Consider the following 25,863-nt stretch of genomic DNA (forward strand, 5'->3'; position numbering starts at 1 on the left):
TTTTAAAATATATAGTGGCAAATGAAGTGTTTGTTTATATTTGTTTCAGAATTCAGAAATGAGGTCTGAATTTTTTTCTTTTTCATAATGTAATCCTTAGATTAGTGTCATACTTGCTTCATAAAAAGATTTTGCAAGTTTCCTTCCTTTGTGCTCTGGCACAAATGGTGAAAATATCCCAATTATCTGTTATTTGAGTCTGAAAAGATTTTACCTATGAAGCTAACTAGACTAGTGTGTTTTCAGATTGTAACTCTTTAGTAAAGTCTCAATTTTTTCCCATGGCTCTTGGTTTCTTTCTTTTTTTTTTTTTTAAGATTTTATTTTTATTTGAAAGAGAGAGAGTGCTTGCACATAGGGAGGAGGGGGAGAGGGAGAGGGAGAACGAGTGGTAAGCAGACTCACACTGAGCACAGATCCCGAGGGAGCCCAACACAGGGCTCGATCTCAGGACCCTGATAACATGCCCAGAGTGGAAACCAAGACTTGGACATTTAACCAGTTGCTCTCTCTAGGCACCCTTTTGGCTTTTGGTTTCTTTTAGTTTCTGTTTCTTCTGTTCAGTATTTTCATTTGAATATAAGCCATTTCATCTAGCTTTTCAAGTATTTTGCATAGTTTCACAAAATATTCTTACATAATTGTTTTAATTTCTTGTATCTCTGTAGTTATTTTTTTCACTTATAATATTGCATATGTGTTTTGAGTGATTAAATTTATTAGGTTATATAGTATTTTTTTTAAAAATTAAGGTGTTGAAATTTGTTTTCTTATTTTTCTTTTTCCTAGTTCATTGCTGTCTGACTTTGCTCTGTCATTGCCTTTCTTCTGCCTTCCTGGAGTGTATATATTTTTTCGTAATTCTAGAGATAAATGCTTAATTTTTGTATGTGTTTCTTGTTCAGTAATATAGGTGTTTTATGCCAAGACTTACTCTCTGAGCTCATTTGTATTTGCAAGATACTGTATAGTTTCAGTTTTGATATGCTGTTTAGTATATGAGACTTTTTGTTTTGTTTTTAATTTCTAAATGGTTAAAATTTCTGAGTAAAAATTTAATTTCTAGCTTTATTATATTTAGAAAATAGAATTATGTATCTGTGGAAACGTCAGTGAAATTTTCTTTGTGACCTAATATAAGATCTTTTTTTTTTTTTTAATGCTCTTTGGGTATTTGAAAACAAGGCATAGTCTTTAATTCTAGATATAGAATTCATTACATATTAATTCAGCCTTATTAATTATGTTATTCAGTTTCTATATAGCCCCTTTATATCTGTTTGTTCCATCATAAGCTGGCAGTTATTGAATTAAAATTTCTGTTGATGTATGTTTCCAGTGATCATTGCTTTATATATCTTAATAATACAGATGTATAAAGATTTATGTCCATTATATCTTCCTTTTGGTTGGGATTATTTATTATTATAGATACTCTGTATCTTGATTCATATTTTTCCCCTGAATTTAACCTTTTTGTAATATAAATTAGTATTGAAAACTGCTTCATTTATTAATTTTTTCTTGACCAATGGTCAAGAGCTCTGGTTCTGGAAGCAAACTGGTATTGAATCTTGGCTCCAGCATTTTCCTGCTTTGTAATTCTGGGCAAATCCTTTTACCTCAGTGTCTCACTTTTCTCATTTGTAATTGGGATATTATTGTACCTCATAGGGTTATTGTAAGGGTTAAATTAAGTTAATGTGTTTGAAATGCTAGGGATAGGGACCAACACATTAAATGTCAATAAGTAATTGGTATTATTTATATTTACCAGCAGAGAGAGTGAAAGATAGGTGAATGTTTGGCTAGTGGCCTTGGCACTGTAAATTCACAGTTAGAAAGGGGAACTTCAAGAGGAAATTTGTTCCTCCTTTCTCCTACCTCTTTCCCATGTTTTTTATTTCTTATTTTGTTTTTGTCTTTTGTCTTTCTGTTCTAGTTAATCTTGCTTATTGCTGGAAATAATTAGCTTTGCTCATTTATTTATTTATTTACCTATGTATTTGTTTGTTTATTTGTTTTGGAGTCCTCTGCCATATTTCCCTATTAGGGAACAATGTTATGGTGAACATGGCGGTTTTTTAAAAATTTCTGATGAGCGGGGCGCCTGGGTGGCTCAGTGGGTTAAAGCCTCTGCCTTCGGCTCAGGTCATGATCCCAGTGTCCTGGGATCAAGCCCCACATCGGGCTCTCTGCTCAGCGGGGAACCTGCTTCCTCCTCTCTCTCTCTGCCTGTCTCACTGCCTACCTGTGATTTCTGTCAAATAAATAAAAATCTTTAAAAAAAAAAAATTCTGATGAGCAAGTGATCTGAGAATAGCTTTTACTGTACATAAATCTTTCCACTTTGATATCTAATCTACTCCCCTCATTTATTTTCCCTCCAAATTTGGTATCAGAGAAGACTGTAGAATTTTTCTCATTTACCTTTTGTATTCTTTGAAGAATAAGAGATGGGATGGTTAGATCCTAAGTGAAATTCTACATATTTTGCTTTTATTTTCCAGATGATGTTTTCCTTTGGTATTTTATTTTTTTAAATCAGTTTTCAAAATTTGAAGTAAAAAGCATTTAAACATGCCAAAAACACAAAAAAATAGCATTTTAATTTATTTTTCTTAATTTCATTAGGTTTGAATGTATGGAGTATTATGACCCTAACTCCATGCCAGCATCTTTCTCTAGAAATTTATTTATCTGTTTATTTATTTATTTTTTAAGGTTTATTTTATTTTATTTATTTGAGAGAGTGAGAATGAGAGAGAGCATGAGAGGCCTCGGAGAGAGTCAGAGTGAGAAGCAGACTCCTGGCTGAGCAGGGAGCCTGATGTGGGACTTGATTCTGGGACTCCAGGATCATGACCTGAGCTAAAGGCATTCACTTAACCAAATGAGCCACCTAGGTGCCACCAGAAATTTATTGATTGATTGACTGATTTATAGAGATGGGGTGGTCAGAGGGAGGGAGAGAGAGAGAATCTTAAGCAGGCTCCATGCCCAGTGCAGAGCCCGATGGAGAGGGGGGCTCCATCTCACAACCTTGAACTGAAATTAGAGTCAGATGCTTAACCGACCGAGCCACCCAGGCACTCCTATTTTTATTTATTTTTAAGAATCAGATCTGGAGTAAGTACTTTGCGTTTGGCTTTAGCCACAATCAATAAAGTTAGCAACTCTGAACTAAAATATATAAATTTTTTGCTATTGAAATTACATTTAAAATAATCTGTCCTTTTCCTCCCTCTGTGGAAGGAGCTTGGCTGGGGAGGAATTGAATCAAAGGAGTGGATGATATACCTCAAATAGTAATAGATATGAAAGAGAACTTTCAGTTTTACCACTGATCAAAAACTCATTTCCTGACCAGAAGTCATGCTTAATACAGTTGTTTGGGTTTCCTGTGTCCTTGTTAAACAAGTTTGTTTAAGAAGCAGCAGTTGATGGAACTATTTTGGGGAGTGGGAGGCTTCTCTGCAAATGGAAACAAGTCTAAAGATTTAGCCGTTTTGGCCTCTTAGATTGTGTTCCAGGGACCCAAATTGTTATTTTTACTGGGCTGGTCCCTAACTGGCTGTTGAGTGAATGTATAAAGAGTCCTTCCTGTTGAAGATCACCTTTACTTTCTCTTTCAGTTATTGGCTAATTCAGAGACAGAGGATTGTATAATCCTAAGAGTTTTGACAGTCCACATGAAAGTAATCATGTTCCTAACTTAGTAATATTTTTGGTTGCCAATGGAATATACTCAGCTTTATTGATGAAAAACTAAAACCCATGGCTAAAATATTTAATATTCATCATTTTCAAACACTAATTCTAAAATTATCAGAAACTCAAAATACTACTTATTAATATTTTTTAAAGATTTTATTTATTTATTTGACAGAGAGCAAGAGAGGGAACACAAGCTGGGGGAGGGGCAAAGGGAGAGGGAGAAGCAGGCTCCCCGCTGAACAAGGAACCCAAAGATGCAGGGCTCCATCCCAGGACTCTGGATCATGACCTGAGTCAAAGGCAGACGCTCAATGACTGAGCCACGCAGGCGCCGGTCTACTTAATAATTTTTAATAGGTAGTAAATTCATTTCATTTAAAACCTTTTAGTGAAGAGCCTCCCCCATACTCATATTATCCATCTACTTGGGTTTCTTCCCATTACCAGAAACATTTACCAGGTAACAGAATTAAACTCCTTTCCTTAGTCTCTTCCACCATACCTTTATCCCTAATTTAGCTGTAGGTAAAATTATGAAGTAGGTTGTATTTATTTGGAACAACACTGTTACTCTATCATACTGACCTTTGTAATCTGGTACATTGGTTCTCGTCCTTTTATAGCATCTAACCCGTCACTTTTCTGTCAAAAATCCTGTAATGGTAATAAATAATTAATATTTACTTAGAGAATGTTAGTGACATTAAGCTTTAAGAACTTAATTAAGTCAATAGCTAAGGGCATAGTATGAGAAAACAACATGCCTTTCAACTTATTAATAACTACTTTGTATAAATGAATGATTGGGATAGGATCTGTCACATTCCTGGGAAACATTAGTATGAACTGAGTGAATTAGTATAAACTGAGTGAGTTTTCATTGCTGTTGGAATTCTCATAGCTTTTAGGGAATATCACTGGTACCTACTGTAGTGAGGATTACATAAAATAATCCATTTTAAGCTTCTAGCACATATCTAGGACATGGTAGATATTGGTAAATGTTAGTTTGCTTTGTATTTGAATCTGTAATATTTTACTGTCAGGAGGCTTAAATATAAGGATAGTGAATTAAGTGACAGAGAAAGTCATTATTACTAATGTCAATAATTGATACGCAATTATGAGCATTAAGTCTGAATTGGTAGGAGATGGCATAGGAATTACACAGATAGCTCCACCGCATAATAGGGGTCTGAAACAATAAATCGTTTCTGGTAGGTCAGGATTCACTCAGTCCTAAGTAGCTATTATTGTCTACTGCGCAGTCTTACCAATAAGAAATGGCATTTCAGATTGGTTGGTCCAGTTATGGGAAAGTGGAGATAGATTGTTAAGGAAACGTCTTCTTTCTTCATGACTTAGGTATCCTATTGACGATAGTCATGCAATCAGTTGAGCACTGTTAGTTTTTATGACTTTGGAGTAGTGTGGAAATATTTTTGGATGATATCTGGTAGTCACTTAACGTTGCTGATTTTCTGTCAGGCGTGAAAGATTTTTGTTTAAATATTAAAAGCTATCAAGAAACAACAAAGGTAGTTTACCTCTTGGATAATTCAGATACTCCAATGTGATTGTTAAATATATTATTTAAAGTGTTAGGGTATATTATTTAAAAAAAAAGTTTTGAAACCCAGCAACCAAGGTAAATTGTAATTTAAAAGATTGTAATACCAAAGAATTAATACATTCTAATGCTCTGTAAAAGCCGAAAATTAGATCTCCTCATTTGATCTTAAATCCCTTCCCAATATTAGTGATAGAACATGTCAGAAAGGGTATTATTGTTAGGTACAAATACCAAGTAATAAATTGAAATATTGTTTATACTTTTAATTCCTCACATAACCATCCCCTTTTAGTTAAAGTGGAAGCTCGTTATTTGTGGAGAGTCTTTTAGTAACTCTGTTTCTCTAGGAAGCCAGAGAATAGTATTTTCATTGTATACTTTATGTTATGTCTTTAATTTTTTGTTAAATGTTCTCAGCATGACTTGAGAAACCTAACTGGATAGATTATTAATGTACGGTCCCTCCTGGCCTCTTCTATTCAATTACTTGACTAGTGCCTCTATGTGATTTGAAACTTGGCAAGAAAAGCGTGACAGAAAATACCAGTTATTTTTGAGAAAATGCAAATAATGCTTGAGACTTTTGATTCAGCAATACATGGCTTTTCTTTTAACTGAAAAATGAGGCTGATTTATAATTTCCTCTTTGACTTAACTATTTTTGGAACCATTTTATTGAGATATAATTTATATACCAAACAGTTCACCTATTAAAAGTATACAGTTCAGTGGTTCTTAATATATTAAATTCAGGGTTGTGCAACCATTGCCATAGTCAATTTTAGATTATTTTCATCATTCTAAAAAGAATCCACTGTACTCATTAGCAGTCACTTACTGTTCTCCCTGAATCCTCTTTTTCTCAGCCATAGACACACACAAATCTACTTTTTGCCTCTGTAGGTTTGTACATTCTGAACAGATAATATAAATGGACTCACACAATATGGGGCCTTTGGTATCTGCTTCTTTTTACTGAGTATGGTATTTCTAAGGTTCATCCATACTGTACCATGTATCAGTATTTTATCCCTTTTTATCACTAACTAACATTCCAGGGTATTTAATAAAATTTATTTCTACATTCATGAGTTCATGTACTGCTGTGAACATTTGTGTACACCTTTTTGTGTGGACACATGTTTTTGTTTCTCTGGGAATTACTGGATCATATGTTAGCTCTGTTGTTTAACTTTTTCAGGAGAACATTTTTATAGATATTTTTTTCTCTTACATAATCAAAGTGTACCATAAAAGGCATATCTGAACTGAATTATAACTTCCTGTCAGTATTTTCATCAATAACTTTCTACTAATATTTCTGAGTATTTGACATTTCAATGACCTTCACTTTTCAGTTACTCTAAACATAAAATGTTCCTGCTTATCTGAAGTCTCTAACTCTGTTCCCATTGCTGATAGTTGGTGATCTATGTTTAGACCCTTGGAATTTGGAGAAAACCCTAATCCCCTCGTCAGAAGAGACCAGTCTACTAAAAAATATTTAATGTAATGTATAGTGCCATTCTAACTTACATGTAATTTATGGATAGCCTGTCTTCCCAAATAGATTTGACATTTATATCTAAAGTTAGGAGGGCTTTCTCATTGTAGATATATAGCCATACTTACCAATCCTATAGCATAGCTCTATTAATTTTTTAAAATGCTGTTTCTAATTTTGAAAACAGTAGTCATTGTAGAAAATTTAGAAAATACAAAAAAAATCACAGAATAAGTTGTCTGTATTGCTAATATCCAGACATAGCTATTTTTTAACAATGTGATATATATAATTTTATATATTGATTATTTACCCTTAAAAAATCAATTTAAAAGTAGAATTCAGATGATATGATAGGTAGTGTTTTGTCATCTTTTTAATAAGTCATAGCATTTTCCCATGACACTAAATATTCCTAAGCGTGGTTTTAAGTCTTTTTTTCCCTGATTTTTTTCCTCATTCAGCCAAAGAAAAAATTTATGGATTTACTATAGTATTATCTAGAATTCTCACTACTATTTATAGTTTGAAATGTCTCTCTCTAGTCTTTTTCTCTTTGTGTGTATTTGCTTACTAAAGTGGGATTGTAGTCCATATAATATTTTATATTGTAAGAATGTGCCACAGTTTTTCATTTCTCTACTGATAGACATTTAATTTATTTCCAGTGCATCTCTAGGTGCACATCTCAGGTTAATTCTTGGAAATAGAATTACTGTGAGTATTGTGAAGGTTTTTGGCACATTTATGATTGCTTTTTCTCAAATTAGCATTTCTTACAGAGTAAGGCAGATTATTTCATTTTATCATATGGAACACAGATGCAACACTTGATTTCTGTGGTATTTCCTGTTTTCAGAAATTGCAATTCACCAACACCCTCCCACCCCCCTCACCTTAAACTTAAGAAATACACCTTCTTAAGTTTTCTGAATAAGTTCCTTGGTACTAATCTGGAAAGTCACAAACCATTACTTCACAGATTATCATTCAGTTGTGTTTTGAGCATATTGAGGCCCAATTAAATTATATAACAAATTTTATGCATTTTGCTTAAATACTCAGGCATATTAACCCTTGCTAGGGACTACTGTTGAAGGTTCCTCAGTGATGAAAAATTTCTCCCTATCAATGTAACTTTCCACGTGGCCCCAAATGATATTTACATTAGCTTATGTTAATTTCCAAACATGTAATTATATGCAAATTGATATTATACTCGTTAATGGATATTAGCCACTAAGAAAAATGAGTGGATATATGGTTAGTCTGGGACCTTGAGCGCAGAATCTATTTCTTACTCATTTTTTTTTAAAGATTTTATTTATTTATTTGACAGAGATCACAAGTAGGCAGAGAGGCAGGCAGAGAGAGTGGGGGAGGCAGGCTCCCTACGGAGCAGAGAGCCTGATGTGGGGCTCGATCCCAAGACCCTGGGATCATGACCTGAGCCGAAGGCAGAGGCTTTAACCCACTGAGCAACCCAGGCGCCCCTATTTCTTATTCATTTTTATTTCCTTACTCTAATAATGGTTTTCAGACTTCAGCTTGCATCACCATCATCTGGAGAGCTTGTTAGAACATGGGTTGCTGAGCCTTATCTAAGAATACCAGATTTAGTAATTCTGGGACTGACCCTGAGAATTTGCATCTCTAACATAATCCCTGATGAGGCTGATGCTGCTTGTCCACAGACCACACTATTGAAACTGGTCTAACCTAATGAGCACATAACTTGCTGTGTAGTTGAAGTGTGATAAAAATATTGAGCATGTAGGGGCACCTGGGTGGCTCAGTGGGTTAAGCCTCTGCCTTTGGCTCAGGTCATGATCTCAGGGTCCTAGGATCGAGCCCCACATCAGGGTCCCTGCTCTGCAGGAACCCTGCTTTAAAAAAAAAAAAAAAAAAAAAAATTTGAGCATGTAAGTGCTGCTGTTGCTGAATTTCTAAAGCTTTTTCAGCTGAACTCTTTTCTTTTGTACATTATTTGTTAACAAGTGAAACAGCAGTTTGTATTTATACTTAGTTATAAAGCTATTCTTGTATACTGTTATCAGAAGAACAAAGGATAATAATAGAATCATCATCTTTTTGGTGCTTCTTTTAATGTTTCATCAGGATGGACTTTTCAAAATCTTTTAAGTTAAAAGTTTTTTAAAGTTTAAGCAGTTTTTTATTAGTGGGGAAAAAAAGCAAATCTCTAAATGATATATTTATAAATAATGAAGGATTTATTGTCTATTATAAAGTTTTTTATAACTTAAAATCAGTCTACCATCATAATTATTAACTTAATTATCACTGATCATCATGTAATTTCATTTCATTTCTTGCCAGGTTGATCAGTACTTTAAGGATCATCTCTTTAGGGGTGCCTGGGTGGCTCAGTGGGTTAAAGCCCCTGCCTTCGGCTTGGGTCATGATCCTGGGATCGAGCCCTGCGTCAGGCAATCTGCTCAGCAGGGAGCCTGCTTCCTCCTCTCTCTCTGCCTGCCTCTCTGCCTTCTTGCGATCTCTGTCTGTCAAATGAATAAATAAAATCTTAAAAAAAAAAAAGATCATCTCTTTAAGTACTGTAAAATAATTAGTAATCCTATTTCTATTATAGATTATAAACTATATTAAATTCTAAGACCAAAGATTAATTGTACAAAAAATAGATTTTTTCAGTTTTATATCAGGGGTGCCTGGCTGGCTCAGTTGGTGGAGCATGCAACTCTTGACCTCGGATTGTGAATTCAAGCCCCACGTTCGGCATAAAGTTTACTTTAAAATAAAAAAAAAATTATCTAAAAATGAGTTTTAAATAAGATTCTAAGAATTTTTTTAAGTGATTAGGTTTTTTTTGGTTTTTGGGGGGCATTTTAGAAGTGGCTTTGGACGAAGTAAGTCAATCGGAGAAAGACAACTATCATATGATCTCCCTGATATGAGGAAGTGGAGATGCAACAGGGGGGGTTAAGGGGGTAGGAGAAGAATAAATGAAACAAGATGGGATTGGGAGGGAGACAAACCACAAGTGACTCCTAGTCTCACAAAACAAACTGAGGGTTGCTGGGGGGAGAGGGGTTGGAAGAGCGGGGTGGGGTTATGGACATTGGGGAGGGTATGTGCTATGGTGAGTGCTGTGAAGTGTGTAAACCTGGCGATTCACAGACCTGTACCCCTGGGGATAAAAATATATTATATGAAAATATATATATATATATATATATATATATATATATATATATATATATATATTATATGTTTATAAAAAATAAAAATAAAAAATAAATTAAAAATAAATAAATTAAATTAAATTAAAAAAAAGAAGAAGTGGCTTTGGACTCGTACATATTGAAAAATTGTACTTTCTTGCTAGGAGTTAGTTTAATCTGTTTTGAAATTGATAAACCAGGAAAGCACATTTGCTTTGCTAGTTTTTGAATAAAGATATAACAGAATTATCTAGTATTCACATCTGTTAAAGGACTATTATCCAAAATATACAAAAAACTCTTAAAGCTTAGCAGTTAAGAAAACAAACAGCCTGATTAAAAAATGGGCCAAAGTCCCTAACAGATACCTCACAAAGAAAGAGCATGTGAAAAGATGCTCTTCATCATTTGTCATGAGAGAAATACAAATGAAAACACGCCTATTAGAATGGCCAAAAGTCAGGACAATGACAACTCAGAGAAGTAGGAACTTCCATTCATTGGTGGTGAGAATGCAATAACTGACAGCCACTTTGGAAGACAGTTTGGTGGTTTCTTACAAAACTGAACATAACCTTTTCATACCATCCAGCATTCATGCTCCTTGGTATTTACCCAGAGGAGTTGAAAACTTCACACAAAAACCCAGACACAGGTGTTGTTAACAGTTTCATTCATAATTGCCAAAACTTGGAAGCAGCCAAGATGTCCTTCAGTAGGTGAACGGATAGGTAATGTTGGTCACCCAGACAATAGTATATTGCTGAGCGCTAAAAAGAAATGCGCTATCAAGCTGTGAAAAGACATGGAGGATCTTAAATCTATGTTACTGACTGAAAGAAGCCACTCTGAAAATGTGACCCTACCTACCATATGATTCCAACTACATGGAGAAGCAAAAGTAATGGAGAAAATAAAAAGATCAGTGGTTGCTAGGCATCAGGGGATATGGGGAGGAAGGAAGAAGTAGAATACAGAGGATTTTTAGGGCAGTGAAAATAGCCAGTCTGATACCGTACTAGTGGGATACATGGCACATACACATTTGTCCACGTCCATAGAATGTACACACCACCAAGAGTGAACCCTAGTGTAAACTGTGGACTCATGGTGACAGTGTTGGGTCAGTAGAAGTTCATCAGTTGTACCAAATGTACCACTCTGGTGAGAGATAGCTGTGCCTGTCAGGTGGAAAGGGGATATATGGGAAATCTCCGTAACTTTTTCTCAGTTTTGCTGTGAACCTAAAACGTCTCTTAAAAAATTATCGTAATGAATGTGCGATCCCGTGCCAATAGAACTGTTTTCTGTGTATTTCACTCGTAGAAAAAGAGACCCTCATAAAGGAAATGAAGAGGTAGTAGACGGACGTTGAGGGTTGGAGAGAAAACTTCATGGGCTGGATTTTGGACAATTCTGAGAGGAAAAAATGGAAAATAGCCTTTTTCACCTATAGGTATCCTTATCACGTAGAGGGAATTTTTTTTAGCCAACTACCTTTTTGTCACCAGTCTTTGAAATGGCTTTGGTTCTGCATCATTTAAGTGTACCAAAGGTTTACTTTCTCTTTGGCAGTTTAGGTGGAGGCAACTACAAAGGAAGAATCCCTTAAGTGTGGTGAATGAAAAGCAAGCAATTATATACAGTACGAATCACTGACGATTAGATTTCTTTCTAAGCTCCCTCTGGAAGATGTTGAAAGTCTACTTGTAAAATAAGTATTGCAGGGTTATGTAAGTAAGAGTAAAAAAGTAAAGCAGGTTTTAAGAAACTGTATTTGAATTTTTGAAATGCTAATTGCATTGTACGTGGAGTATAGGGAAGGTATGAAATACTGTGTTTCCCAAATTAATCTGACCATCAAACTCTTAACCTGTATTCTTACCAACATCCAGGAGCAGGTTATAAGTAGCACAGTTCATAAAGTTCTACTCTAGATCAGTGGATAGTCTAGTTGGAAGGAATGCTTACTGATATGAAAGGAAAGATCTTTTGGTGCTTTGTGTTGTTTATGTGATTTAAATATTAAAACATTTCTCAAATCTTCAGATTTAACAAATTAGATACAAATTAGTTCATCTTCTGTGACTTCACAAGCATGAATTTTACATAGATTTAATAAACCAAGGAGCTATCTTTTGGTTTTGCTTTGACTGAAATAATTAGTTAAAAATCTGTGATTAAATGTATAAAACACTGCTCTCCATAGAAGTTTCTGCAGCTATAGAAGGTTCCACATTTGTGCTGTCTTGTGTAGCAGCCATGAGCCACATGTGGTTATTGAGCATTTGAAATGTGCTAGTGTGACTGAGGAGCTGAATTTTGAGTTTTATTTCATTTTCACTAATTTAAATTGTTGGAAGTGGCTAGTAGCTGTTAATGTTGGACAATGCAGTCTGTAGAATATATTTTGCAGACTAGAGCATTTTTCATACTACTTACTTTAAATTGATGTGATTAAGATGAAATTACTTTTGGAGGAGTATTTCTTTAAGTTGATAGTATGATGAATATAGTTAAACAATTTATATGCATGTAATTCTGCATCCACATGACTGAGAAATCTTCTAATAGTTTTACACTCTTAAAAAACTACCTATTTTCCTAGCTAGATTTCAGGAGCATAAATGTTCCTTTGTAGTGAGTTTTTAATTTCTTTTGTGTGACTAATACTGTACTCTGAAATAATCAAATAGGTTTTCACATTCAGGTTTTTTTTTTTAAGATTTTATTTATTTATTTGACCGAGAGAGGGAGAGCACAAGCAAGTGAGCAGCAGGCAGAGGGAGAGAGAGAAGCAGGCTTTTTGCTGAGCAGGGAGTCCAGTGCAGGGCTCAATCCCAGGACCCTGGAATCATGACCTGAGCCAAAGGCAGCCACTTAACCAACTGAGCCACCCAGGCACCCCTCACATGCAGTTTTAAGAAAAGAATGATAAGGGGCGCCTGGGTGGCTCAGTGGGTTAAGCCTCTGCCTTCAGCTCAGGTCATGATCCCAGCGTACTGGGATCGAGCCCCATGTCAGGCTCTCTGCTCAGCGGGGAGCCTGCTTCCTCCTCTCTCTCTCTCTCTCTCTGCCTACTTGTGATCTCTATCTGTCAAATAAATAAATAAAATCTTAAAAAAAAAAGGAAAGAATGATAATATGAAGAAAAAAGGTCTTCTGTGAGAGAAGAGACTTCAGATGTAGTTGCATTTGCCATTGGCATATTTGGTAGTATTAAGATAATTGTAAAAGTTTTGTGGCTGTTGATTTATCTCTAAGTTGGAGATATATTTATGTAAATGTCTTTTAAAAAAGTTAAGAGTTATACAGAATGAAAACAATTCTTGTTATAAATGTAATTATTAAGTAATTATGGAACATACCAGAAATTTCACTCATTTTCTGTGAATGTATGTACTTTTGAGTTTTAAACATTGTGATCCTTAATCATTTGATCTTTGACAAGAGTAATGCTTACACTTGGCAGAAAAATATAAGTAATAAGGCATATAAATTCTCAAAAGTTCGACAAAGATAAGCTGTAATAGCTGAATAATTTTAGAATAGTTGATTATTAAAGATATGACTACTTGGTAGAGGGGGTGCTAAATTTTTTCAGTGAAGTTTGACTTATTTAGGCCTGAACTTGGGAAATTTTAAGAACTTAGTTTTTACAAACAACTTATTTGATATAGTGATACCTCTTACCCTTGAACTTGTCAACTGAATAAACTCTTTTGCTTCACCAAATAGCTTCGCTTTGGTATTTGAACTGGTTAACCAGTTTGTGTTTTTATTCAACTAGCATTTAATTGTTGGTTTTATTTTGTAATAGTATTACTTTTAAGGGGTGGTAATTATTTAAAAAGTTGTTCACAAGCATTTTGAATTGTATCAAGGGGAACTGATGGTTCTTCAGAAGAAACCATATAGCATCACCCTCAACATAAGGATTGATTTTTTTCAGTATGTAATAGTTGTTTTTTTAAAGCTGTATATATTTATCGTGCTAATCATTATCCTTTGTCTGTCTTTAGTGATTTTGCTTTCCTTAATTTACATTACACTGTTTTCTCATATCTTAAAGATGATATTTTAAACAACAACTGAATAGTCTTGCTATTTTAGTGTTTTGTGTTACATTTGGGTATATACAGTGTCTGTTACTGGTTGAATTATTGAACATGAGGTTTTAAGTAAAAGCAATTCTCTTTTCTGACATGTAACTCAAGTTCTTTTTTTAAAAAGATGTATTGCTTCCGATTATAGTAAGTTCATTTAGCTGACCGTTTTTCTTTTTCATTTTTATAATTTTATATTTTCATTTAAAGATGCTGGATGTTTTTCAAAAGAGAATACTGTTGCTAACACTCTTCCCTGAATATAGGAAGAACAGTACAATCAGCCCTTTCGCTAGCTAGATATTTGACATGTAGGTCATCTGTAATCCCACTCCTTCTGAGCTAGTTCTGTTAATCTCATTTCCATCTATTTTACTTAGTAAAAATGCCATTTTATATTTAGTTTGGCAGTTCTCTTTAAAAGCACCAATATGTGTATCTTCACAGTTCTCTTTGACTTGGTAACTTTAAGTTATTAATGTTAAGGTCAAAAAACAAATGTTTTGAGTAGCATTACTCAGAGAAGTCGGAGATTGATCATATCTAATCAGAATATGACAGAATGTTTTAAATATTTCACGGGTCATGAAAATCTTAGCATTTAAGGGATTTTAGTATTTAGTATAACCCTTAACTGGTATGTGCTAAGATTTTGAAATATGTTTGAGTTGCTATGAGATTGAGGAATAGACACAAAGTTCCTTATTTTATTATTTTTATTATTATTCTTTTAAATTAAAGACACCTAGCTGTTGGGCAGAAGAGGGAGCAGAAAAAAGGTCACATCAGCGTTCTGCATCATGGGGGAGTGCTGATCAACTAAAAGAGGTAAGTTTTTCTGTTTTCAGCCTATACCCTGTTTTAATCCTAGCAAATTATCTTACTGTTTCCCGAATATAATGGTATTTTCTTTTTTTGTGCTAACCTTACCTCGTTCAGAGTTTAAAGGTTGCTTTCCAGGCTGTTTTCAAGTCTGAGTTTACCTTATTTGTGCCCTTCATATTGTTTATAAAATATTTGTTATGCAGCCATTCAACTTGAGCCTTTTCAAAGTGAAGTCTGATTATATGTAGCAGCCTCTATATCTTGTTTCTTTTAGCCATCTTCCTTTCTTACTTAAGCTCTCTTGTTTTTGAAAAGTTTTTTTCTGCTTCTAATAGCTTTTTTGTAATATCCAACATGGTGTTACCCTTTGAGACTCAATAGTGCAGTAGAATCCATGTTTTTTAGGAATAGTTTTTGACTCTTTCCTTTATTATCAAAACCTAAATTATGAAAATCTTTACGTATACTTTGGACTATTTTCCATGATAGTGTTATTTTTTATCCATCTAAATTCTTATATAATTATTTTTATAAAATTACAGAGAATAGTGTTGAAAGGTCATCTAGTTCATCTCCTGAATAAACGCTCCTTAAAATGTGGTCGTCTAGTCCATTATCATTCTCAGGGAGAGAGGTTCATCACTTTGCAAAAGAACCAAATGAGTTCCATTGTTTTAGCTTAAGTCATTAGTTTATTTTGTATATTGAACTCAAAATTATACACCTAAGTTCGACTCGGCCTTTTGTATCAATATCGAGAAAGTCTACTTTAAATATTTGAAAGGCTAGCAACATGTTTTGTTTTGTTTTTTTTTCAGGCTAAAGATTGACATTTCTCTCAAATATTTTTCATATGTCATATGTCGTATGTTCATATGTCATAGTTTCCATACCTTTTAGCATTACTTTCATATACTGTAGGTTATCAGTATTTCTCATATACTGTGGTGTCTGGACTGAATAGATATAGTCAGTTAGCATGATTTCGCCTGTGACCACTACATTTTTAACAGCTTCTTTATTTTATTGATGTAGGGAAATCCTCAGCTTTTCTATATACCTTGTACACAAGCACATATGCACAAAATGAGTTTTTCCCAGAAGCAATAAAAAAGAAAGGAGGGTGAATCTAATATGTCTAGTCTAAAATAGTTGCACATCTATGCATAGAATATGAATAACAAAAAAGTGAACTTGCAGTTTTATCTCAGAGGTAAATACAATCTCAAAGTTATAGCCAAGATTTGGCATAGTTAAATTTTGGACTACAGCAACACATGATATACACTATTAAAAAAGGAATGTCTGAGGTGACTGAGTGAGATATTTGCTTACTTTCCCCACAAAGGAAACATAAAGTTCGACAAAATTATCAAAACAGCTAATTCAGTGCTCTGGAAGTCAACCAAACAAATGGAGACTTTATTCATGAAAAGCACTGAACTCAAGGTATAAGAACAACACAGATTTGTGGTGTTATCTAGTGCTATACCTCATCCCTTCTACCTTATCCCCAGCTTTGTTGGTGTGGCATTTCAACCAAGATGGGGCAAGCCTTGAAAACTGGAATCTTTGTACCCCTTGCTGGAGAGAGAGCACTTGATAGGAAGTGTTGTACACTAAAATAGTAACCAGGAGGACCAGTGACTTCTCTAGTCTAAGGTATGGTCCAGTTTGTGGCAAGTAACAGACTCATGAAGTAGCAGGATTTTATGGAGAGCTCTAGAAGATAAGATAGTCTTGGGGGATTGAAAAGCTTATGACATATGCCAGGTTGACTGGAGGCTGAAGATATGCACAGCAGAAAATGAATAAGCCACCCATGCATCACTGGTCAGTGGAAACTAGGAAATATGTTGAGAGGAGATTCAAGCAGGCCTAGTGGTAATAAAATCTGGGGTCATCTTGTGAAAGGTTCAGACTTTGAATGCACTCTTCATTCTACATACAAATTCCATCCTGGGAGTAGAAGCCTTACTGGATTGAGATAATTGAATAAAATCTGTGATCAGTCTTTAGTCAAAAACTAAGGTGAACACTGGAGACCAGCTTGAAAGATCTTCAAAAGAAAAATGGGGACAGGGGGAATGGAGTAGAGAAATCAGTGGCCACACAGTGCAAGGGAAACAGACTTTTAGTTCATCAAGATGCTAAAACACAAACTGATAAGACAACCACCACCCTCAAGGAAAATTAGAATCTAGAGTTGCTATAATGTATTATTTAATTTTATTTTTTATAAACATATATTTTTATCCCCAGGGGTACAGGTCTGCGAATCGCCAGGTTTACACACTTCACAGCACTCACCATAGCACATACCCTCCCCAATATCCATAATCCTACCCCCCCTCTCCCAACCCCCCTCCCCTCATCAACCCTCAGTTTGTTTTGTGAGATTAAGAGTCACTTATGGTTTGTCTCCCTCCCAATCCCATCTTGTTTCATTTATTCTTCTCCTACCCCCTTAACCCCGCATGTTGCATCTCCTCTCCCTCATATCAGGGAGATCATATGATAGTTGTCTTTCTTCGATTGACTTATTTCGCTAAGCACGATACCCTCTAGTTCCATCCACGTCATTGCAAATGGCAAGATTTCATTTCTTTTGATGGCTGCATAGTATTCCATTGTGTATATATACCACATCTTCTTTATCCATTCGTCTGTTGATGGACATCTAGGTTCTTTCCATAGTTTGGCTATTGTAGACATTGCTGCTATGAACATTCGGGTGCACGTGCCCCTTCGGATCACTACGTTTGTATCTTTAGGGTAAATACCCAGCAGTGCAATTGCTGGGTCATAGGGTAGTTCTATTTTCAACATTTTGAGGAACCTCCATGCTGTTTTCCAGAGTGGTCGCACCAGCTTGCATTCCCACCAACAGTGTAGGAGGGTTCCCCTTTCTCTGCATCCTCTCCAGCATCTGTCATCTCCTGACTTGTTAATTTTAGCCATTCTGACTGGTGTGAGGTGATATCTCATTGTGGTTTTGATTTGTATTTCCCTGATGCCGAGTGATGTGGAGCACTTTTTCATGTGTCTGTTGGCCATCTGGATGTCTTCTTTGCAGAAATGTCTGTTCATGTCCTCTGCCCATTTCTTGATTGGATTATTTGTTCTTTGGGTGTTGAGTTTGCTAAGTTCTTTATAGATTTTGGACACTAGCCCTTTATCTGATATGTCATTTGCAAATATCTTCTCCCATTCTGTCAGTTGTCTTTTGGTTTTGTTCACTGTTTCCTTTGCTGTGCAAAAGCTTTTGATCTTGATAAAATCCCAATAGTTCATTTTTGCCCTTGCTTCCCTTGCCTTTGGTGATGTTCCTAGGAAGATGTTGCTGCGGCTGACGTCGAAGAGGTTGCTGCCTGTGTTCTCCTCAAGGATTTTGATGGATTCCTTTCTCACATTGAGATCCTTCATCCATTTTGAGTCTATTTTCCTGTGTGGTGTAAGGAAATGATCCAATTTCATTTTTCTGCATGTGGCTGTCCAATTTTCCCAACACCATTTATTGAAGAGGCTGTCTTTTTTCCATTGGACATTCTTTCCTGCTCTGTCGAAGATGAGTTGACCATAGACTTGAGGGTCTATTTTTGGGCTCTCTATTCTGTTCCATTGATCTATGTGTCTGTTTTTGTGCCAGTACCATGCTGTCTTGATGATGACAGCTTTGTAATAGAGCTTGAAGTCTGGAATTGTGATGCCACCAACTTTGGCTTTCTTTTTCAATATTCCTTTGGCTATTCGAGGTCTTTTCTGGTTCCATATAAACTTTAGGATTATTTGTTCCATTTCTTTGAAAAAAATGGATGGTACTTTGATAGGAATTGCATTGAATGTGTAGATTGCTTTAGGTAGCATAGACATTTTCACAATATTTATTCTTCCAATCCAGGAGCATGGAACATTTTTCCATTTCTTTGTGTCTTCCTCAATTTCTTTCATGAGTACTTTATAGTTTTCTGAGTATAGATTCTTAGTCTCTTTGGTTAGGTTTATTCCTAGGTATCTTATAGTTTTGGGTGCAATTGTAAATGGGATGGACTCCTTAATTTCTCTTTCTTCTGTCCTGTCTTTGGTGTAGAGAAATGCAACTGATTTCTGTGCATTGATTTTATATCCTGACACTTTACTGAATTCCTGTACAAGTTCTAGCAGTTTTGGAGTGGAGTCTTTTGGGTTTTCCACATAGAGTATCATATCATCTGCAAAGAGTGATAGTTTGACTTCTTCTTTGCCGATTTGGATGCCTTTCATTTCCTTTTGTTGTCTGATTGCTGAGGCTAGGACTTCTAGTACTATGTTGAATAGCAGTGGTGATAACGGACATCCCTGCCGTGTTCCTGACCTTAGCGGAAAAGCTTTCAGTTTTTCTCCATTGAGAATGATATTTGCGGTGGGTTTTTCATAGATGGCTTTGATAATATTGAGGTATGTGCCGTCTATCCCTACACTTTGAAGAGTTTTGATCAGGAAGGGATGCTGTACTTTGTCAAATGCTTTTTCAGCATCTATGGAGAGTATCATATGGTTCTTGTTCTTTCTTTTATTAATGTGTTGTATCACATTGATTGATTTGCGGATGTTGAACCAACCTTGCAGCCCTGGAATAAATCCCACTTGGTCGTGGTGAATAATCCTTTTAACGTACTGTTGAATCCTATTGGCTAGTATTTTGGCGAGAATTTTTGCATCTGTGTTCATCAAGGATATTGGTCTGTAGTTCTCTTTTTTGATGGGATCCTTGTCTGGTTTTGGGATCAAGGTGATGCTGGCCTCATAAAATGAGTTTGGAAGTTTTCCTTCTATTTCTATTTTTTGGAACAGTTTCAGGAGAATAGGAATTAGTTCTTCTTTAAATGTTTGGTAGAATTCCCCCGGGAAGCTGTCTGGCCCTGGGCTTTTGTTTGTTTGGAGATTTTTGATGACTGTTTCAATCTCCTTACTGGTTATGGGTCTGTTCAGGCTTTCCATTTCTTCCTGGTTCAGTTGTGGTAGTTTATATATCTCTAGGAATGCATCCATTTCTTCCAGATTGTCAAATTTGTTGGCGTAGAGTTGCTCATAGTATGTTCTTATAATTGTCTGTATTTCTTTGGTGTTCGTTGTGATCTCTCCTCTTTCATTCATGATTTTATTTATTTGGGTCCTTTCTCTTTTCTTTTTGATAAGTCTGGCCAGGGGTTTATCAGTCTTATTAATTCTTTCAAAGAACCAGCTCCTAGTTTCGTTGATTTGTTCTATTGTTTTTTTGGTTTCTATTTCATTGATTTCTGCTCTGATCTTTATGATTTCTCTTCTCCTGCTGGGTTTAGGGTTTCTTTCTTGTTCTTTCTCCAGCTCCTTTAGGTGTAGGGTTAGGTTGTGTACCTGAGACCTTTCTTGTTTCTTGAGAAAGGCTTGTACCGCTATATATTTTCCTCTCAGGACTGCCTTTGTTGTGTCCCACAGATTCTGAACCGTTGTGTTTTCATTATCATTTGTTTCCATAAATTTTTTCAATTCTTCTTTAATTTCCTGGTTGACCCATTCATTCTTTAGAAGGATGCTGTTTAGTCTCCATGTATTTGGGTTCTTTCCAAATTTCCTCTTGTTATTGAGTTCTAGCTTTAGAGCATTGTGGTCTGAAAACATGCAGGGAATGATCCCAATCTTTTGATACCGGTTGAGACTTGATTTAGGACCAAGAATGTGATCTATTCTGGAGAATGTTCCATGTGCACTAGAGAAGAATGTGTATTCTGTTGCTTTGGGATGAAATGTTCTGAATATATCTGTGATGTCCATCTGGTCCAGTGTGTCATTTAAGGCCTTGATTTCCTTGTTGATCTTTTGCTTGGATGATCTGTCCATTTCAGTGAGGGGAGTGTTAAAATCCCCTACTATTATTGTATTCTTGTCGATGTGTTTCTTTGATTTTGTTATTAATTGGTTTATATAGTTGGCTGCTCCCACGTTAGGGGCATAGATATTTAAAATTGTTAGATCTTCTTGTTGGACAGTTCCTTTGAGTATGATATAGTGTCCTTCCTCATCTCTTATTATAGTCTTTGGCTTAAAATCTAATTGATCTGATATAAGGATTGCCATTCCTGCTTTCTTCTGATGTCCATTAGCATGGTAAATTCTTTTCCACCCCCTCACTTTAAACCTGGAGGTGTCTTCGGGTTTAAGATGAGTTTCTTGTAGGCAACATATATAGATGGGTTTTGTTTTTTGATCCATTCTGATACCCTATGTCTTTTGATTGGGGCATTTAACCCATTAACATTCAGGGTAAATATTGAGAGATATGAATTTAGTGCCATTGTATTGCCTGTAAGGTGACTGTTATTGTATATTGTCTCTGTTTCTTTCTGATCTACTACTTTTAGGGTCTCTCTTTGCTTAGAGGACCCCTTTCAATATTTCCTGTAGAGCTGGTTTGGTATTTGCAAATTCTTTCAGTTTTTGTTTGTCCTGGAAGCTTTTAATCTCTCCTTCTATTTTCAGTGATAACCTAGCTGGATATCGTATTCTTGGCTGCATGTTTTTCTCATTTAGTGCTCTGAATATATCATGCCAGCTCTTTCTGGCCTGCCAGGTCTCTGTGGATAAGTCTGCTGCCAATCTAATATTTTTACCATTGTACGTTACAGACTTCTTTTCCCGGGCTCCTTTCAGGATCTTTTCTTTGTCCCTAAGACTTGTCAATTTTACTATTAGGTGACGGGGTGTGGACCTATTCTTATTGATTTTGAGGGGGGTTCTCTGAACCTCCTGGATTTTGATGCTTGTTCCCTTTGCCATATTGGGGAAATTCTCTCCAATAATTCTCTCCAACATACCTTCTGCTCCCCTCTCTGTTTCCTCTTCTTCAGGAATCCTAATTATTCTAATGTTGTTTCGTCTTATAGTGTCACTTATCTCTCGAATTCTCCCCTCGTGGTCCAGTAGCTGTTTGTCCCTCTTTTGCTCAGCTTCTTTATTCTCTGTCATTTGGTCTTCTATATCGCTAATTCTTTCTTCTGCCTCATTTATCCTAGCAGTGAGAGCCTCCATTTTTGATTGCACCTCATTAATAGCTTTTTTGATTTCAACTTGCTTAAATTTTAGTTCTTTTATTTCTCCAGAAAGGGCTTTGATATCTCCCGAGAGGGTTGCTTTAATATCTTCCATGCCTTTTTCAAGCCCGGCTAGAACCTTGAGAATCGTCATTCTGAACTCTATATCTGACATATTACCAATGTCTGTATTGATTAGGTCCCTAGCCTTTGGTACTGCTTCTTGTTCTTTTTTTTTTTGTGAATTTTTCCGCCTTGTCATTTTGTCCAGATAAGAGTATATGAAGGAGCAAGTAAAATACTAAAAGGGTGGCAACAACCCCAGGAAAATATGCTTTAGCCAAATCAGAAGAGATCCCAAATCGTAAGGGGGGAGAAAGGGGATAAAAAGGGGTTCAGAAAGAAAAAATAAATAAATAAAATAAAAAAAGAAAGCTGATAAAGAATAAATATAAAAAGGAAAAAAATATATATATATATATTAGATAAACTATTTAAAAAACGTTAAAAAAAACGGTAAAAGTTAAAAAAATTTAGCAGAAGAAGAGAAAAAAAATTGAAAAAGAAAAAAAAATTAAATTAACTGCAAGGCTAAAGAATCATGGGGAGAAAGCCATGAGTTCCGTGCTTTGCTTTCTTCTCCTCTGGAATTCCGTGGCTCTCCTTGGTATTGAAACTGCACTCCTTGGTAGGTGAACTTGGTCCTGGCTGGGTTTCTCGTTGATATTCTGGGGGAGGGGCCTGTTGTAGTGATTCTCAAGCGTCTTTGCCCCAGGCGGAGTTGCACCACCCTTACCCGGGGCCGGGCTGAGTAATCCGCTCGGGTTTGCTGGGTTTGCTTTCGGGAGCTTTTGTTCCCTGAGCGCTTTCCGTAGAGTTCTGGAAGACGGGAAAGAAGATGGCGGTCTCCCAGTCTCCGGCCCGGAGGAGCCGAGAGCCCGGGGCCCCACTCCTCAGTGCGCCCTCAGAGCACAGCGCCCAATTACTCCCGTCACCCTGGCCTCCGGCTGCTCTCTGAGCTGACCGAGCCTGCGACTGGTTCAAGGTAACCCCGAGCTGAGAGTCACTCCTCGGCTCTGTCTCTGTAGCCGGCTTCCCTGTTCTAATACCGGTAAGCTCTGCGACACTCAGAAACCCCCGATCCTTCTGTGACCCTGTGGGACCTGAGGCCGCGCTGACCCCGCCTGGGCTTCACCCCGGTTAAGCCTCTGGATCGATGTCCCTCGGCAGAACAGACTTTTAAAAGTCCCGATTTTGTGCTCCGTTGCTCCGCCATTCGCCGGGAGCTGGCCCCTCCCCCCGCGGTCTATCTTCCCGTCGCTTTGGATTCACTTCTCCGCCAGTCCTACCTTTCAGATAGTGGTTGATTTTCTGTTTCTAGAATTGCTGTTCTTCTTCTCTTCAATCTCCCAGTTGGATTTGTAGATGTTTGCAATCTTTAGATAAGCTATCTAGCTGATCTCCCGCTACCTGAAGTAGTCTCAGCCTGCTACTTCTCCGCCATCTTGACTCCTCGCACTATAATGTATTATTTAAAATGTCCAATGTCTAATGAAAAATTTAGAGATATGCAAAGAAACAAGAAAGTACGACCTATACTTTAAAAAAGAAAATCATGGGCGCCTGGGTGGCTCAGTGGGTTAAAGCCTCTGCCTTCAGCTCAGGTCATGATCCCAGGATCCTGGGTCCTGGGATCGAGCCCCGCATCAGGCTCTCTGCTCAGCAGGGAGCCTGCTTCCCCTCCTCTCTCTCTGCCTGCCTCTCTGTCTACTCGTGATCTGTCTGTCAAATAAATAAAAATAAATAAATAAATAAATAAAAATAAAATTAAAAAAGAAAAAAGAAAATCATTAAAAATTGTATCTAATTGTCTCCATATGTTGGATTTAGCAGACAAAAACATTAAAGCAGCAATTAGAAGTATGTTAAAACAAAAAGAGAAAACCGTAGTTAAAGCAATAAAGTGAAGTAGGGTGATAGTGACTCAATGAATAAGGAATTTCCACAAAGTGATAATTATTATAAAAAAGAAACAAAAACTCTAGAGTTAAAAAGTATAGTAACTAAGTTTACTCAATGGGTTCAGTAGCAGATTTGACATGGCAAAAAATAATGAGTGAATTGAATATAGGTCAATATAATTTATACTCCTTGAAGAATAGAGAGGAAAAGATTGAAGAAAAGTCCACAGAGCCTCAGAAGCCTGCGAGAAAACCTTAAGTAGATACACATATACATAATGGGAGATCCAAGAGAGGAGAGAGCGAGAGGAATTAAAAAATATATGAAGAAATGATGACAGAAATCTTTGCAGATTTAATGTAAAACTATCTGTAGATTCAAGCTCCACAAACCCCAAGTTGGAAAACACAAAGAGGACCTACATAGACACATCATAGTTAAAGTATTGAAAGCCAGAGTAAAAGAGAAAATCTTAAAAGCTGGAAGGACAAAAATGACTTATTAACATATAGGGAACTGAACGAATAATTACCTTTAATGGCTGACTTCCCATCAGAAACAGTTGAGACCTTACAGCTTGACACATTCAAAATGTAGAAAGGAAAGAAAAAATGTCAACCAACTATTCAATATCCAGAAGAACTGGTCTTCGAATTAAAGGTAAATTATTTTCAGATAAACAAAGATTGTGAGAATTTCCTGCTGCTAGATGGTCCTATAATAAATACCAAAGGAAATTTTTCAGGCTGAAAGGAAATGACTCCAGATGTTAATTCAAATCTGTAAGAAGAACTTAAAGAGTATTGAGTATTATAAATGTTTGGGTAAATATGAAAGAGTCTGTAGATATATTTTTCTCACTTTCCACATTTAAAATACATGTATAATCCTATAAAGCAATAACTATAATATTGTTATATTGGGTTTATGACATATATACATGAAATATACATATGGCAAAGTACAAAAGAGGGACAAAGAAATGGACAAGTACTAGAGTATAGTTTCTGTTTTATTGGAATTATTATTTTGAAGTAATGTAAGTAAGTAAGATGCAAATTATAATCCCTAGAACAGTTGTTAAGAAACTAACTCTGAGGGGCACCTGGGTGGCTCAGTGGGTTAAAGCCTCTGCCTTCGGCTCAGGTCATGATCCCAGGGTCCTGGGATCAAGCCCCACGTTGGGCTCTCTGCTCCGCAGGGGGCCTGCTTCCTCCTCTCTCTATCTGCCTGCCTCTCTGCCTAGTTGTGATCTCTCTCTGTCAAATAAATAAATAAAATCTTAAAAAAAAAAAGAAAAAAGAAACTAACTCTGAAAAAATAGAAAGTAAAAAATATAGAGGGATTAAAATGGTACACTATAAGTATTTATCACAAAAGAAAGCAATAAAGGAGGAACAGAGGATAGAAAAAGGTATGACATAAATAGAAAATAAAGTGGCAAAAGTAAATCCAACCATATATGAATTACATTAAATATGAATGGACTGAACATTCTCCTTAAGAGGCCGAGACTGTCAAAACTGGATAAAAACACAACACTCAGCTATATATTGTCTGTAAGAAGCACACCTAATGATAAGAAAGCTTAACTGACACAATAGACTTTAAGACAAGAAGTGTTATTGAAGACAGACAGTTTGTAATGATAAAAAGGTCAATACACCAGGAAGATATAATAATCATAAATTGTGTATACATCTAACAATGGTCCCCAAATTCATGAAGTGAAACTATGAAAGGAGAAATAAGGTTTCTACAGTAATAATTGGAGATTTCAATACCCCATTCTCAATACTTGATAGAGCAACTAACTAGACACAAAATAAGCAAGAAGATAGAAGATTTCAACAACATTATCAATCAACTTGACCTAATTGACATATATAGAAAATTCCACCTAGTGACTTCATTCTTTTCAAACACA

General features: G+C 36.0%; 1 protein-coding gene across 1 annotated transcript in view; it reads left to right on the forward strand.

Annotated features, from left to right (window-relative positions):
• The window catches only part of GLCCI1 (glucocorticoid induced 1), a 110,323-nt gene that overhangs the window by 40,634 nt on the left and 43,826 nt on the right, over positions 1–25,863 (forward strand). The window contains exon 3 of the mRNA XM_047694836.1: positions 14,842–14,928. Coding sequence (XP_047550792.1) covers positions 14,842–14,928 — 87 coding nt within the window. The remainder of the gene's footprint in view (positions 1–14,841; positions 14,929–25,863) is intronic.

This window comes from Lutra lutra, chromosome 11, assembly GCF_902655055.1.
Source record: "Lutra lutra chromosome 11, mLutLut1.2, whole genome shotgun sequence".
In the NCBI taxonomy this organism is placed as follows: Eukaryota; Metazoa; Chordata; class Mammalia; order Carnivora; family Mustelidae; genus Lutra; species Lutra lutra.